Raw genomic sequence first — 16,994 nt, forward strand, 5'->3', positions numbered from 1 at the left:
TAAAAACTGAATTTGAATTAGCCTAATTTGAAATTCAATTTATTGGTTTGAAAAGGATCATCACTAAATTGAAATTGAATTTTATATTTTGAAATTGAATTCATTTGCTTTGAAACTGTATTTTATCCTTTAAAAATTTAGTTCTTGAATAATTTCAGATTCACTTCTCACCATTCAGTTTCAGTTCTACAATTCAGTTTTTTGGGACTTACATCCGGTTCCGGTTCGAGAGTAATGAGCGCAGATTAATAGAACTACGTTTTACTAGCGGACCGAAAGTGTTACTGACGGGAATCTACAGCATCTTGAGCAGTGATTTGGCGCTGTATAAATATATAAAACATATAAATATATAAAAAATACATAAAAAATACATAATTTTATATATATATATATATATATATATATATATATATATATATATATATATATATATATATATATATATATATAAATTGAGTTTAGTATCTTTAGCATTTTAAACATCTTTTCTTGACCTAAGTTCACACATAACTTAGGTTATTCTCATTTATTAACAGAAACCATTAATTGGTGGAAACTGCCATTAATCACAAGTAAATGTTATCTAACAAATCAATACACTACATCGCTGACAATTAAAATAGTTGTCTGTATTATAATTTGTGTATCTTTTCCTAGACTTACTAGGAACTATAGTTTGTGCATTGTTTTTCACAAATACGCTGTGATAAAGAGAAGAAGCTCCTTCTCGGTCATCATGGAGCTTCTAAGGATGCAGACCTTGAATTAAGAAATACCTTTGAAGTCACTCATATAATTAAAGCATAGCACACAGCTGTATGGATTGTGATCTGTCTTCAAGGTCCACGTGAGTAACAGTAACTGGAATGAGTCCAGCTCCTTTCTGGCCACAATATCTCATCCTGAGGGAAACAGCCTCTCCACCCTAGTGTCAGATATCTCCCTCTCTAAGAATCACAACAGCACCACAGCAACCATCGCCACAGTGCTGGCTGTAACCAGCAGGAGCAGCTCAGGGGACGTCTACAACCAGACAGCTGTGTTTGAAAAGAACACCCGACAACAGGATCAGTGCTGGGAGACCTATGTTGGACAGGTTTTGCTTTCTGATTGGATAACGGTGTATATTTGTGGAAATGATAAAAATATATATAAACATTATGACCACCTGCCTGTTGCCAAAACATCAAATGATAGTGATGCATTGTGTATTCTAACACCTTTCTATCAGAACCACTTTTTCAGAATTGCTTGAGCTACAGTAGCTCATCTGTTAGATCGGAACACGTAGGCAAGCTCTCCTCGCCATGTGCATCAATGAGCCACACGAGCCCATAACCCTGTCACTGGTTCCCAACTGTGAAAGTGGGAACACCCCAAAAGCTTTGGAGCTCCTCTGAACCAGTCCTTCAGGTTGCTCAAATCCTTACGCTTGCCAAACTTTGAGGGCAAAATATTAACTTGCTCACTAATGTATTCCACCCAGTAGCAGGAGAGATAATCAGTATTATTCACTTAACCTGTCAGTGGTCATAATGTTATGCCTGGAATATATGATATATATATGTATGTGTGTGTGTGTGTATGTAAAATAAAATACTTGTATATAGTATTTGTAAATTTCCCTGATGAATATGTGTATATTGTGTCTTTAGGAGATGTTGAAGCTGTCCATCATTGACATGATCTTCACAGTGGCGAGCATCCTGCTCATTGACTTCATCAGAGGTCTAGTGGTTCGCTACCTCAGTGACTGCTGCTGCTGGGATTTAGAGAGCAAATTTGTAAGTTGGTTGCAAGCTTTTGCTTTTACAAAATTTAGCAAGTAAATGCTAAACATGAGAATTAAGGTATTTATTCTTATTCTATTGAATGGAATTCTGTATACATACACAATACACAGGTCATGATGTTTCAGACCTGAAAAAGGAAATAGACCCAGAGAATGATTTCTTCTCCAATACTGAAGACATCAGCTGTTGCTGCCACAGTGATGAACAGTTTAATCACACCATTAAATGATAATGATAAATGATCAATAACGTTAAAGAATATTTAAATCAGTTCACAAAAGCTTTCAAAATTATTGCTGTATCTGAAATAATATGTATGTAAATAATATGTAAATGCAGAAACAGGGATGGACTTTCAACTGGACTTTTCAACCCAGGAAAAGGGGGGGGGGCTGTGTACGTGGATAAAAAATAGATTACAAGGTGGTGGAAGCTATGGATAAAGACATGCTGTGGAAGAGAGACAGAGGTTAATAACAAGTATGATTCAATGCAGAGAGGTCTATTAATACATAGTGAGTGAGAAAGGTGACTGGAAAGGAAAAACTCAATGCATCATGGGAATCCCCCAGCAGCCTACGTCTATTGCAGCATAACTAAGGGAGGATTCAGGGTCACCTGGTCCAGCCCTAACTATATGCTTTAGCAAAAAGGAAAGTTTTAAGCCTAATCTTGAAAGTAGAGATAGTGTCTGTCTCCTGAATCCAAACTGGAAGCTGGTTCCACAGAAGAGGGGCCTGAAAACTGAAGGCTCTGCCTCCCATTCTACTTTTAAATACTCTAGGAACAACAAGTAGGCCTGCAGAGCGAGAGCGAAGTGCTCTAATAGGGTGATATGGTACTACAAGGTCATTAAGATAAGATGGGGCCTGATTATTTAAGACCTTGTATGTGAGGAGCAGGATTTTGAATTCAATTCTGGATTTAACAGGAAGCCAATGAAGGGAAGCCAAAACAGGAGAAATCTGCTCTCTCTTTCTAGTCCCTGTCAGGACTCTTGCTGCAGCATTTTGGATTAGCTGAAGGCTTTTCAGGGAGTTTTTTGGACTTCCTGATAATAATGAATTACAGTCGTCCAGCCTGGAAGTAATAAATGCATGAACTAGTTTTTCAGCGTCACTCTGAGACAGGATATTTCTAATTTTAGAGATGTTGCACAAATGGAAGAACGCAGTCTTACATATTTGTTTAATATGTGCGTTGAAGGACATGTCCTGGTCAAAAATGACTCCAAGGTTCCTCACAGCGTTACTGGAGGCCAAGGTAATGCCATCCAGAGTAAGAATCTGCTTAGATACCATATTTCTAAGATTTTCAGGGCCGAGTACAATAATCTCAGTTTTATCTGAATTAAGAAGCAGAAAGTTAGCGGCCATCCAGGTCTTTATGTCTTTAAGACATTCCTGCAGTTTAACTCATTGGTGTGTGTTATCTGGCTTCATGGACAGATAGAGCTGGGTGTCATCAGCATAGCAGTGTAAATGTATGCTATGTCTTCTAATGATGCTGCCTAAGGGAAGCATGTATAATGTAAACAGAATTGGTCCTAGCACTGAACCCTGTGGAACTCCATAATTAACCTCAGTGTGTGAAGAGGACTCTCCATTTACATGCACAAACTGGAGTCTATTAGATAGATATGATACAAACCACTGCAGCGCAGTACCTGTAATACCTACAGCATGTTCTAATCGCTCTAATAGGATATTATGGTCGACAGTATCGAACGCTGCACTGAGGTCTAGCAGGACAAGCACAGAGATGAGTCCACTGTCAGAGGCCATAAGAAGATCATTTGTAACCTTCACTAAAGCTGTTTCTGTGCTGTGATGAGCTCTGAAACCTGACTGAAACTCTTCAAATAAGCCTCTGCAGATGATTTGTTAGCTGTTTGACAACTACTCTTTCAAGGATGTTTGATATAAAGGAAGGTTGGAGATTGGCCTATAATTAGCTAAGACTGCTGGGTCTAGAGATTCTTTTTGAGTAAAGGTTTAACTACAGCCAGCTTGAAGGCCTGTGGTACATAGCCGATTATTAGAGATAGGTTGATCATATTTAAGATCAAAGAATTAATTAATGGCAGGACTTCTTTGAGCAGTTTTGTAGGAATGGGGTCTAAAAGACACGTTGATGGTTTGGAGGAAGTAATTATTGAAGCTAACTCAGAAAGATCAATTGGAGAAAAAGAGTCTAACTTAACATCAATGGTACTAAGAGTAGCTGTAGATAATATTACATCTGTGGGATGATTATTGGTAATTTTTTCTCTAATGATTAAAATTTTATTTGTGAAGAAGTTCATGAAGTCATTACTAGTTAACGTTAAAGGGATGGTTGGCTCAACAGAGCTCTGACTGTTTGTCAGCCTGGCTACAGAGCTGAAGAGAAACCTGGGGTTGTTCTTATTTTCTTCAATCAGTGATGAATAGTAAGATGTTCTGGCTTTGCGGAGGGCTTTCTTATAAAGCAACAAACTATTTCTCCAGGCTAAATGATGATCCTCTAAATTTGTGACACGCCATTTCCTCTCCAGCTTACGAGTCATCTGCTTTAGGCTACGTGTTTGAGAATTATACCACGGAGTCAGGTACTTCTGATTAGAGACCTTAGTTTTCACAGGAGCTACAGTATCCAGAGTCGTACGTAGTGAGGAGGTGAAATTATTAACAAGATAATCGACCTCTGTTGGAGTAGCGTTCAGATAGCTGCTCTGCTCTGTGTTGGTACAGGGCATTGAAGATGATAACAGTGGGTGGATTATATTCTTAAACTTAGTTACAGCGCTTTCAGAAAGACATCTACTTTGATAAAGTCTACTCTTCACTGTTGTGTAATCAATTATTGTAAATGTAAATGTTATCAGGAAATGATCAGACAGGAGAGGGTTTTCAGGAGACACTGTTAAATGTTCAGTTTCTATGCCATATGTTAAAACAAGATCTAGAGTGTGATTAAAGTGGTGGGTGGGTTCTTTTACATTTTGAGAGAAGCCGATTGAGTCTAATAACAGATTAAATGCCATGTTGAGGCTGTCATTTTTAGCATCTACATGGATGTTAAAATCACCCACAATAATTATTTTATCTGAGCTGAGCACTAAATCAGATACAAAGTCTGAGAAATCAGAACTCTGTGTAAGGCCCAGGTGTATAGATGATAACAAGTAAGACTGGTTTCTGAGTTTCACAGCTGGGGTGGATGAGGCTAAGCATCAGGCTTTCTTTGTGATTGTTTGTGTTTAAATTGCTTGTTGCTGGTTTTTAGTTTGTTTTTTGTCTTTTTGGGAGGGTATAAATGCTACACAGTAGAAACGACATGCAGCCGGAGTATTCCTAAATCTTACAATATTTGATGCAAGTGATTATGAAATATTAATTAATAAACTGGAACGATATTTAATCAGAGGGGTTGTACTACATTGCGTGAAAAATTATTTGACCAGCAGGAAACAATTTGTGAGATGGGAGAGTAATACTCCTCATGTTTGGATGTTATCCAGAGTTCTGTCCCGGATCCAAAACTATTCACTATTTAAATAAATGACATTTGAAGGGTATGTGATCTATTAAAAATACACATTTTTGCTGATAACACAAATATTTTTGATATTGGGGGAAATCTAATGGAAATGCTGAATATGATTGCTATGATAAAATATAGTAAAAATGTTAAAAATAAAAGTGGTTTGAGAGGAAAAAACTATCATTAAATCCAGAGGTGTGGACTCGAGTCACATGACTTGGACTCGAGTCAGACTCGAGTCATTAATTTTATGACTTTAGACTTGACTTGAAAAAATGTTCTAAGACTTGTGACTTGACTTAGACTTTTACACCAATGACTTGGGACTTGAATTGGACTTGAACCGGTTTACTTGAAAAGACTTGACATTTTACCCCAAATATAAAATGTAACATGCATATTATATAGAGATTGAAAATGTGATGTCATTCTGGGGTAGAACCACAAAGGATTCTGGGAACTCGTGGCAAGAGGTACTAGCGCACGCAGGCTTTTAATTGAAATCAGTTATACAGCGATAAAAAGAAACACAAAAAATGTCAAGAAGCTGTTGTATTATTAACTGCAATAGCCGGTCGCATGACAGCCACGGGAAGCCGACGGGTAAAGAGATCGGTTGTTATCGGATTACGTCGTTGAAGAGAAATTGTTCGAGCCATGTTTCCGAAGTAACAAAGACGCGACGGGTGGCCTGGATTGCAGCCATTCAAAGATCAAATATAACGTCCCAGAACACTCCAGCTCACAGGTTAGTCTGCTCCAAGCATTTACACAAAGGTCAGTGTTTTTTAGTACTTAATACGTCATTTTCATAACATAATTAGTGATATAGGTTACAAGCAAGTCTGGCGCTGAACAGAAATTGTGGCGCTATGCTCCTTTATTTATTGTGCATAAATAGTGAATTGTTCTGACACAATATTGCGTTTCGCTTCTGTTATTATGGTACATTGACAAAAACATATACTTTTATTCACAGGATAAAACAGGTTTTTTGTATCACTAATTGCCCAGTACGATTACAGCATACAGTATTATTGTCACTGCTACATTTCTGTGATGCTACCAGAAATTATTTCCACTACTAATTAATTACCGTTGAGCTCAAAGGTCCTATTAATAAACGGTTAACGAATGTGTATTTATGACGACGATTTGTGAGACTGGTAAACTTATGATACGTACAATAGTCTTTACTTTCTACACGGTGCATTTCAAGGTCCTGCACCCATCCGTCGGTAAACTGTACCTGGGCTTGTTGCAGTGACCTGAAGTTACTAAACTTCATGAGTGTATGCGCTCACTCCAAGAACCGTATGATTATAAATATGCATATAAATATGCTACGATGAGATAGCTGACTTCATCTAACTAGCAAATGTTGTCCAGGCTACGTTGGTGATACAGTTTTTTTTAATGTGTATGATATTTTTGTCATGCGATTTTAAAGCTGGTCCTACAACCGCATCCAAGAATAACATGCAGCTTATCTCAGAACTGTCGGTGAAAATTATTCTTGGAGCTAGGTTTAATTGAGCTGCATTTTAAAGAGGTGCAATTTCACAATTTGTGTATATTTTCTAAGTTCACTATTTTGTCATGTGTTGAGAAAAACACAGATTTTAAAATTACATGGTCTAATATTTACATTTAGCATAACTGCAACATTATTTTTTCGTTTTTTTTAAAGACTCGAAAGGACTTGAAATTCAAAATTTCAGACTTGTGACTTTACTTGGACTTTTACACCAGTGACTTGAGACTCGACTCTGACTTGCCTGACATTACTTGAGACTTGACTTGAGACTTGAGGATAAAGACTTGAGACTTACTTGAGACTTGCAAAACAATGACTTGGTCCCACCTCTGATTAAATCTATCCCACGTTTTCTTAAGCCTCAGTAGAGAAGCTGAGAATTCCCTGTCCCCAGTCACCTCCTCTAGCATGTATGGAGGAACAGCAAGGCATTCCCAGACCGAGTGAGAGATATGATCTCTCCAGGGTGTCCTTGGGCCTCCTCTCAGTGGGACATGCCTGGAACACTCCACCCAGGAAGCATCCTGGTCAGATGCCTGAACCACCTGAACCGGCTCCTTTCAATGTGGAGGAGCAGTGGTTCTACTCTGAGCCCTTCCCAAATGGCCGACTTCTTCACCCTATCTCAAAGAGAGAGGCCATTCAATCTTCAGAGAAAGCTCATTTCTGCCGCTTATATCTGCAGTATTATTCCTTTGGTCACTACCCAGTAGGGATGGGAAGCTGGTTCAGGTTCAAAAGCTGGATTTGTCATACTGTGTTGGTGCTTACAAAACCACCATGAAAGCTCAAAGGTCTATATGCATATTTTAGAGCAATATATGATTTGATCCAGATGTCGTTTTCAGGGAAGACCTTGCAAATTTTAACCTAAGACAATGCTAATGCTGTATCTTTTACAAGAGTATGTCTTCATAGCACAGGAGTCCTGGTAATGACCGGGCATTCCTGCAAACCAGACCTTTGCAGTAACTGAAAACATTTGGCATGTCATGAAAAGACAATAAAGACCCTGAGAGACTCTTGTCTGACTCAGGATTGTTGCAGTGATTACTTTTGTTTTGTCTGTTTTCAGCCTGAATATGGAGAATTCAAAATAGCCGAGAATGTCTTGCATCTAATTTATAACCAAGGAATGATCTGGTAAGTCTGAAAAACATTTTACAATTCCAGAACCACAGGACCTATTTCAGAGCTAATGGCCTGACTGGTGCTGACAGGTCTCCATTACCCTGTTTAACGGACTGTAGCTCTCTGTAATCTTTCCACTACACCTCTTGATTGTATTTTCTCATCTAATTTCAGAAACGTCTCCTTGCAGCAATAAATGTAATGAAGTGAAATCATGAGCCACTGAATGTCATATCTTTTATATGAAGTGTGACCTTATTGCCTGTGTGTGTGTGTGTGTGTGTGTGTGTGTGTGTGTGTGTGTGTGTGTGTGTGTGTGTGTGTGTGTGTGTGTGTGTGTGTGTGTGTGGCTGGTCTATCTCTTTCTTTCCTTCAGGATGGGGGCATTTTTTTCTCCCTGTCTTCCTGCCTTTAATGTGCTGAAGCTGATTGGTCTGATGTATCTGAGGAGCTGGGCTGTACTTACCTGTAATGTTCCCCATCAGCAGGTCTTTCGAGCATCCAGGTTAGATGCGCACACGCACACACACACACACACACACACACACACACACACACACACACACACACACACACAGGCAATAAGGTCACACTTCATATAAAAGATATGACATTCAGTGGCTCATGATTTCACTTCATTACATTTCTTCATTCGCTATGGAGAAATCAAGGTCAGTGGGAGGTGCAGCCCAGCACTTTTCATAACCACCATCAAAACACCAAGAATGTCTTTGTCCAGACATTCTCTTATATTACATCCTTGGCTCTTTGCAGTTTGACAAAGATTTAAAGTTGCCACCAAAGGCTTGTACAGTATATTGTCAGCAAAGGGGGTATTTTTCTTAAGGCTGTTCACTTATCAGCCTGTGCAGCAACTTACGTATAATTCAATTCAATTCAATTCAATTTTATTTATATAGCGCCAAATCACAACATAAGTCGCCTCAAGGCGCTTCATAGATACAGAGAAAAACCCAACAATCATATGACCCCCTATGAGCAGCACTTTGGCGACAGTGGGAAGGAAAAACTCCTGTTTAACAGGAAGAAACATCCAGCAGAACCAGGCTCAGGGAGGGGCGGGGCCATCTGCTGCGACTGGTTGGGGTGAGAGAAGGAAGACAGGATAAAGACATGCTGTGGAAGAGAGACAGAGGTTAATAACAGATATGATTCAATGCAGAGAGGTCTGTGAACACATAGTGAGTGAGAAAAGGAAATACTCAGTGCATCATGGGAATCCCCGGCAGCCTACGTCTATTGCAGCATAACTAAGGGAGGATTCAGGGTCACCTGGTCCAGCCCTAACTATATGCTTTAGCAAAAAGGAAAGTTTGAAGCCTAATCTTGAAAGTAGAGATAGTGTCTGTCTCCTGAATCCAAACTGGAAGCTGGTTCCACAGAAGAGGGGCCTGAAAACTGAAGGCTCTGCCTCCCATTCTACTTTTAAATACTCTAGGAACAACAAATAGGCCTGCAGAGCGAGAGCGGAGCGCTCTAATAGGGTGATATGGTACTACAAGGTCATTAAGATAAGATGGGGCCTGATTATTTAAGACCTTGTATGTGAGGAGCAGGATTTTGAATTGTGGATTTAACAGGAAGCCAAAACAGGAGAAATCTGCTCTCTCTTTCTAGTCCCTGTCAGGACTCTTGCTGCAGCATTTATACACACATATACTCAGTCAGGCTACTCTGATTTAAGTTTTTAAAAAAAAAGCTGTGATTGCCTCTTTCAGTCCTTATCAGCCACTCCCAGATGTGGTGGAAAATCACACAAGACACATGTGCATATCGATAGCATCGACAGTTCACTGTGTAAAAGGAAAATACAGTGGTGTGAAAACGTTTTTGTCCACTTCCTGATTTCCTATTGTGGAGATACAGAAATTCTTTTATTGCTGCCATATAATCTGCATCATTATAACTGCATTAATAACATTCTTTACAGCATTATTTCATCTAATAATATTTCTCACAGTATTGATACTGCATTACAGCTGTTTATTGAAGATGTCCATTTGAGGATCCTTCCATTATGTTAACTTTTATTACAAGTACGGTTAGAAGTATTTTACACACATTGCATATCTGTGCTTATTTTGAGTTGATGTTCGGTTCATTAAGGGTCTTAAGCTTCACTGGCGTGACTGTCCAGGTGATCCATGCTGAGGGAAACTAGAACATAGAAGGATAGCTGCAATGCATGCTTACAGTACATATAATACATATAATGTGTCCGGCCTGAGGCCTTAACTCATTTGGTGTCTTACTATATTTTACTCTACTTGGTAACAGACGACCAGAGTCAATAATTAGCCTCAGAGACCCTGAGGGCTTGAAGTTTATTACCTTGTATGGAAGGTGTTATAGAAAAGAGAAGTTCTATGTCTGCTTATAGCTATTAAAGATGTACGATTAACTGTGACTAATGTCTGGAACCTATTTTAATCTGTCATTGACGCAATGGGGGGCCTTGTACCCCACTGCTTTATAAGTATCCACAACATGTATTTTGGTCAGAAGACACATGTTGATGTTTTCTCCGGGCTGTTAATAAACTCATCGTTTGATTCCACTTTTCTGGGGCCTCCGTGGTTTGTGACACTGCTCTGCATTGATTGATTTCGCGACACTATATTTTGTATCTGTCACATTTAAAATTTTCAGATCATCAAACAAATTTAAATATTAGACAAAGATAACACAAGTAAACACAAAATGCAGCTTCTGAATGAAGGTGTTTATTATTAAGGGGGAACAAATCCAAACATACATGAATTCTGCTGTCTACCAAACTTCCTGCAGGAGAATATCTGGCCATCTCTTTTTGACCGCCAGCTGAAGCACACTTCAGTTCTGCAGTTGGACAATGATCCGAAATACACCAGCAAGTCCACCTCTGAATGACTATAAAAAAGAAGACTTTAGAGAGGCCAGTCAAAGTCAAGACATGAAAAAATTTAGACAGTCTCACTTGCTAGTTAGATTTAAGCACCACACACTATTTGGTGTGTTTTAAGAAATGATCCTGTCATGAGTAAACACTGCCTGAGTATTATTTGGACTTAGCAGCCACTCATGATTCACCATTCGTTCAAGATTTGTCAGAATATTTTTTTCTATGATCTTTATTGCTCAAAAAGGGAACAGTGCTTATCCTGTTACTCGTTGCACAAAGGAACAGATTCTAGCTCTGCTGATAGGTCGGGACCTTTTACAGCCCTGTCAGCTCTCCTGTAATAACGCCTACTGCTACTTAGCTGATCAGATTAAGATCCCAGAAGTTCAAGTGACTCGATGCTATACTTTGATGAAAAATCTTCCTTAGTTTATTTATTTATTGAGCAGTGTATTTTGGCAAGTAGAATAGTCACAACACTTAATCTAGTTACTTTGTCAATTTTCAGTTAGATGTTACAGATATGTGGTCAGATACACAGAAAAAACAAAGAAAAAAATGTTCACCTTTTGAAGATGACAAACTGTTTAGAGCATATTTGCAGATATACTCTGGGATACTTCTGCTAAGTTGATTCACATGAATTGTAATTTTCTACTGAACTGCTCAGGAGCATGAAGGAAAGACAGTAATGTAAAAATGAATCATATCAACACATCCATGTTCTCACGTTGCTTTTTTAGGTCAAACAACTTCTACCTGGCTATGCTGCTTTTCATGCTGTTTTTGTGTATGCTGCCCACCATCTTTGCTATAGTGAGATACAGACCATCACAACACTGCGGACCTTTCAGGTAAGGAATTAAAATTTATCTTACATCCATCGAGACCTTCAAGGTCAACTTAACAATTTATTGGTGAGAAACTGACAAAAGACTTTATGGAAACTATGACTCTTGGAATTTTGGTGTCAACATATACAGTAGAACGCACTGTATAAAGATTTTGAATATCGTGTCACGTTTCACCTCTGACCTCTCCCAAAGGTCAATAAATTGACCTAAAGGTCAAAGTGATAATGCAGGCAAAATACAATACTATTTCCCTAAAGTAAATACTGCTCAGGGAAGCAAGCCTCTGACTGTTTCTTGTTTTTAATGAACAGATTCCCTTTTTTTATTTACTGTGCTGAGAATGTAAGACAGAAGTGGATGTTTTACCACATGTACCAATGAGGGATATATGCATATTTTAGAGAATTCCCAATTTTGGTGTCTTCCATCCTCAGCCTGCACAATACATATTTATGTGTGTTTTGAAACGGGACATATTTTAATTTACGAGCGTAGCATCATAGTTTGGAAAAGATCTTTCTTTGCATAGTATACAAAGTCAAATCCTGTTTCCAAAAAGGCTGGTAGGGTATTTAAATAAAATCTAAATGTAGTAATTTTCATACCATTTAAAGACTATATTTAAATACTTCAGAAAGATCATGTTAAATAACTGAAATTGAAAAATATCATTCAATTCATATGAAATGTTGATTAAACTCCATTGCCAGATACACATTAAAACAGTAGGAAACATCTCCATTTCCTTCTGTGTTGTGTCTCCTTGTTGGAACGAGTTGCTGCAGTTTGAAAGCGATGCCCATTGTTGTCCCTTTTGGAGCTATACTATTGAAATGGACGCAGAATGTTCTGGACTGTCTTGCTGAAATAAGCAAAGCCTTCCCTGAAGTTGTCAACTGGATGGCAATATATGTTGTCATGCAGCTGTATATATTTTATTCAGCATTATTTTTGCTTCCATCGATGTGGAAGTTAGCAGCTCTTTTGTTTTTCCCCTTCTTGTGTGGTTGTGTTTCAGTGTTCAGACAAAGAAAAATGCTTAAATTTGTGTTTCAGTGGTCAAGAGAAGATTTACGACATCATCTCTGAGACAGTGGCCACTGACTTCCCGGTGTGGTTCAGTAAAGTAATAAGTTACATCACCAGTCCTGTCGTCGTACTGCCAGCACTGCTGCTGCTGTTGTGAGGCTGCACACGACACATATTGCATATATCTGTCACGTATACATGCGCTCTCTCACTCACAATTTCTCTCTAATTCTCTCTCACACACACATATACACATACACTCACAATATGCAAATACGCAAACATCTGTATCCTACATGACTTGTGAATTGTTCAACTGTGTTTCAGCATGCTGATATACTATCTCCAGTCTATCGCCAGATCCCTCAAATTCACCAACAACCAGCTAAGGATGCAGCTCCAGACTGTAAGTTGAATCACTTTCAGCATTTTTTCACATAAAAATAAGAGCGAGAAAGGCATTTACAGATGAGGACAAAGTTATTAGCCCCTCTATGAAATTTAAAGTTTTTGTCAAAAATTTCCCAAGTGCTATTTAACAGAACAAATGATTTTCCAGATAGCATTTTAAACATATGGTATCTTTCCTGGAACTGGGTCCTTCTGGACATAGACATCTGATGTTGTGCCTGGGATCTGCTGGAAGCTACTATCTGCTGGATTGTCTCTCAAGTACCTTTTGCAGACCCTAACTTGGGTCCTGTTGTCTGTAGTAGATTCTTCCTGTGGATCTACCACCACCATCCCTCTGTGCTGTCCTTTAAGCCAGCTTTTCCCAGCAACTGTGGGATTTGTTCATGTCAGCCACTTCCTCCGCCTTTCAAAGGTACATCCCATGCATAAGCTTGGTCATCTATAATGGTTCCTGGTCCTGTTCTGCATCACTGTCTGTCTTGATGGGCCTGATCTATTTGCATATGTTCTATGCTATATCCTGGATGGTGACTTTGATAGTCACTAATCCTCACTCGCTCTTTTTACTGCTCATAGAGCCTCAAGGTCCTGGACTTCATGTGGATTGGATGGACATTATGAGGAATGTTTGTATCTTCACATTAGCGGCATCCGTCTCCTCTTTTAGCTAGCTTTTTATTCAGATAACTGGTAGGGAATCTCTACTGATGGCATGGATCCTATTCTTACTGTTTAGCTGCCTTCTCAGCACCTATCTTACCTTCTGGAGGTATTTGGCTGTGCCTGACCTTTTTGCATCTTTATCATGGTTCCCACTGGCCTGTGGGATACCCAGGCACTTGTACTGTATCTGCTATTCTCCTTTCTGGCTTAATAGTCTGCATCACCTTTCCTCTGTTTTCAACCAAACTTATCCAGTTCGAATAAAATCACGATGTCCTCACAGTAGATGCTGAAGTGGATCTCCTGGTGTACATCATAATTTCTTTGTACAGGAGATGGCTGATGGTCACTCCAGACCTAAATATATATTCCTATCCAATCCTACTGATAAACTGCTTTAGAGGGTTGAGGCCTATCCAGAAGTGGGCATCACCTTGGTATGCCCACACTTGATGGTGACCTCTGTAATTGTCTTTGACTTTGTCTTCCAAAGTCCCATTAAGTACACTGTTAGCCTTTTAAAGTGCCAAGCACCCTAGTATCCATAATTAAGTATCCTCTTAATTGCCCCTTGGGGATAAATAAAGTCTTTCTGATTCTGATTCTGATGTGTGCAGCATTCAGGCTTTTTTGGTGTCAATTCAGGCAGTAAACATATCATTGGCGAGATATTTGACTACAAGATAAACAGCCACAAGGAGCAGTACCCTCAGTTGGGAAGGAACAAAGATATTGTGAAGGACCGTCAACCTCCCAGGTCTCTGTTAGAGGGCCTTAGCTAGAAGGATGAAGACCACACACAGGGGGAGTGGAAATGTTTATCATTTTTAATTTTGTAAACATAAATACTGTCTGTACACATTTGTGTTTTGTATTTACTCAGGTTGCCAGTATTACAATTTGTTTGACCTAAAACATTTAAGTCTCACACATATGCAAAAGAAGGGAGGGAGCAAATACTTTGTCATGTCACTGCGTATATATAGTGCAGCCTTAAACTGGCCATTACATAATGATAGTATAATGGTGTGCGTCTGAAGTCAGTGTTTTTTCAAACCTTCTCAGGAGCGCACTGAAGACAAGAAGAAAGTCTTCCAGATGGCTGCAGGTATCTCTCGTCTTCTATGTTTGCCCCCTTATTGATGACCTTTTTTTGTATTTTTGTCACCCTTAAATGTTTCAGATCATAAAACAAATAAAAATATTAAAAATAAAACACAAGTAAACACAAAATACAGTTTCTAAAGGTGTTTATTTTTAAGGGGAAAAAAATCCAATGTGTGAAAAAGTGATTACCCCCTAAACCTAATAACGAGTTGGGCCACCCTCAGCAGCAATCACATGTTTGCCATAACTGACAACGAGTCTTTTACAGCACTGTGGAGGAATTTTGGCCCCCTCATCTTTGCATAATCGTTGTAATTCAGACACTTTGGAGAGTTTTCGACATGAACCGTCTTTTTAAGGTCATGCCACAGCATCTCAGTCATGTTCAGGTCAGCACTTTAACTAGGCCTGTCCAAAGTCTTCATTTTGTTTTTTTCTAAGCCAGGGGTGTCCAACTCCAGACCTCAGGGACCCGTGTCCTGCAGGTTTAGATCTCATACTGGGTCAACACACCCGAATCAAAGGATTAGTTCATCACCTCTGGAGAACTTAAAGGCTGTATCCCAATTCAGGGTCTGCAGCCTTAACGGTCCTCAAGGGCCACGTACTCAAAGACCGCTAAGGCTGGAAGTGAGAGGCTTGTGAAATGGGACGGTCTAGCCTCCCTCGCGCTGCCCAGGTTGCCTATCAACCGTTATACTAAAAGCGGGAAACGTTTCATACAGCTTTGTTTGACAGAAACGGAGTAGAACATATTTTGTTCATTTGTTTCTACATGAGCTTTGTGTGATGTGATAAGTATCTGAGGCTGAGACCACACGACTGTAAAACATGATTGTTGGGCTTCATTTTTGTACTGAACAGTCATTTTAAGATTAGCTAGTAAATAACAATTAGCTCATGTTGTTCATGAGACTAAAGTCATCTTACTTTGGTAATGTAAATATAATATGGCCAATATGATAGTTATTATATTAATCATTATTAGTTATCACAGCAGTGAATGACTCTGTTTCAAATACTGAGCTTCAGTAAAGATTCAAGCTGCATTTATTTATATCATTTATATTTCCTGTCACCTTAAATCTTCACTCAAAGACAGGTTTCTTTGACACTGTATATATAACTGTGTTATATATATGAGAGACAAATATTGTTCTTTTAATATGTTGGCATTACTAAATTTGTCTCAGTGCTGACTTTAAATATCCATAGAATCATCACATTCTCTGTGAGATTAAGCTCAGCTATTGAACGGCGTTTATTTTAAAGTAAAGGCTTTAAAACCAAGTTAGTACAAAGTGTAAAGTAAAGTGTGCGTGTTAGTCCCCCATAAGGAAATAGTTCCTCTGCATTTAACCCATTCACCCAGTGAAGTAGTGGGCAGCCACCAGTGCAGCGCCCGGGGAGCAGTGTGTAGGGACGGTACCTTGCTCAGGGGTACCTCAGGGTAGCCGTTCAGTGGAGTTGAACCCCCGACCTTCCGATCATGGGGCCACCACTCTACCTACTGAGCTATCCCTGCCCAAATGTCACTAATGTCACATAACTTTGCCGACATGTGGCCAACAGTAATGTTTTCATGTTCTTCGTTATTAAACACTCGCACGTAAATAAGTGACATAATATTCAGTACTTACTTTTGAAAGTTTACTCTTCGGCCGGCCCTCTTTTTCTGGCAAAATTATCCACACACACCGCCGCGCTATGCAGTCTGGGATATGTTGGGCCACAAAGTCTGCACCGCCACATCCTTAACATTCAGTGAAATGAAGGACGCATTTGAGGGCCGCATTTCGAGCAGCCTTTGAATTGGGACAGCCTTCGTCGCGTTGCTGTGACGTAATCGGCCTTAAAATGCGGCCTTTAAGGCTGCAGACCCTGGATTGGGATACAGCCAAAGACATGTTGAGGAGGTAATTTAGCCATTCAAATCAGCTGCGTTGGATTAAGGACACATCTAAAACCTGCAGGACACCGGCCCTTGAGGTCTGGAGTTGGACACCGCTGTTCTACGCCATGGACTCGCTGCTGGA

The 16,994-nt window shown here is 39.3% G+C and overlaps 1 protein-coding gene across 3 annotated transcripts in view; it reads left to right on the forward strand.

Annotated features, from left to right (window-relative positions):
* The window catches only part of tmc3 (transmembrane channel like 3), a 44,792-nt gene that overhangs the window by 24,462 nt on the left and 3,336 nt on the right, over nt 1-16,994 (forward strand). For all 3 annotated transcript variants that reach the window (XM_085278503.1, XM_085278510.1, XM_085278515.1), the window contains 8 exons: nt 845-1,099; nt 1,659-1,787; nt 7,934-8,001; nt 8,366-8,494; nt 11,635-11,745; nt 12,802-12,927; nt 13,102-13,180; nt 14,917-14,959. In XM_085278503.1, coding sequence (XP_085134629.1) covers nt 845-1,099; nt 1,659-1,787; nt 7,934-8,001; nt 8,366-8,494; nt 11,635-11,745; nt 12,802-12,927; nt 13,102-13,180; nt 14,917-14,959 — 940 coding nt within the window. The remainder of the gene's footprint in view (nt 1-844; nt 1,100-1,658; nt 1,788-7,933; nt 8,002-8,365; nt 8,495-11,634; nt 11,746-12,801; nt 12,928-13,101; nt 13,181-14,916; nt 14,960-16,994) is intronic.

The sequence above is a fragment of the Mchenga conophoros genome, linkage group LG1, assembly GCF_057382185.1.
Source record: "Mchenga conophoros isolate Kocher_MC1m ecotype Shallow Benthic linkage group LG1, M_conophoros_male_GT1.1, whole genome shotgun sequence".
Classification (NCBI taxonomy): Eukaryota; Metazoa; Chordata; class Actinopteri; order Cichliformes; family Cichlidae; genus Mchenga; species Mchenga conophoros.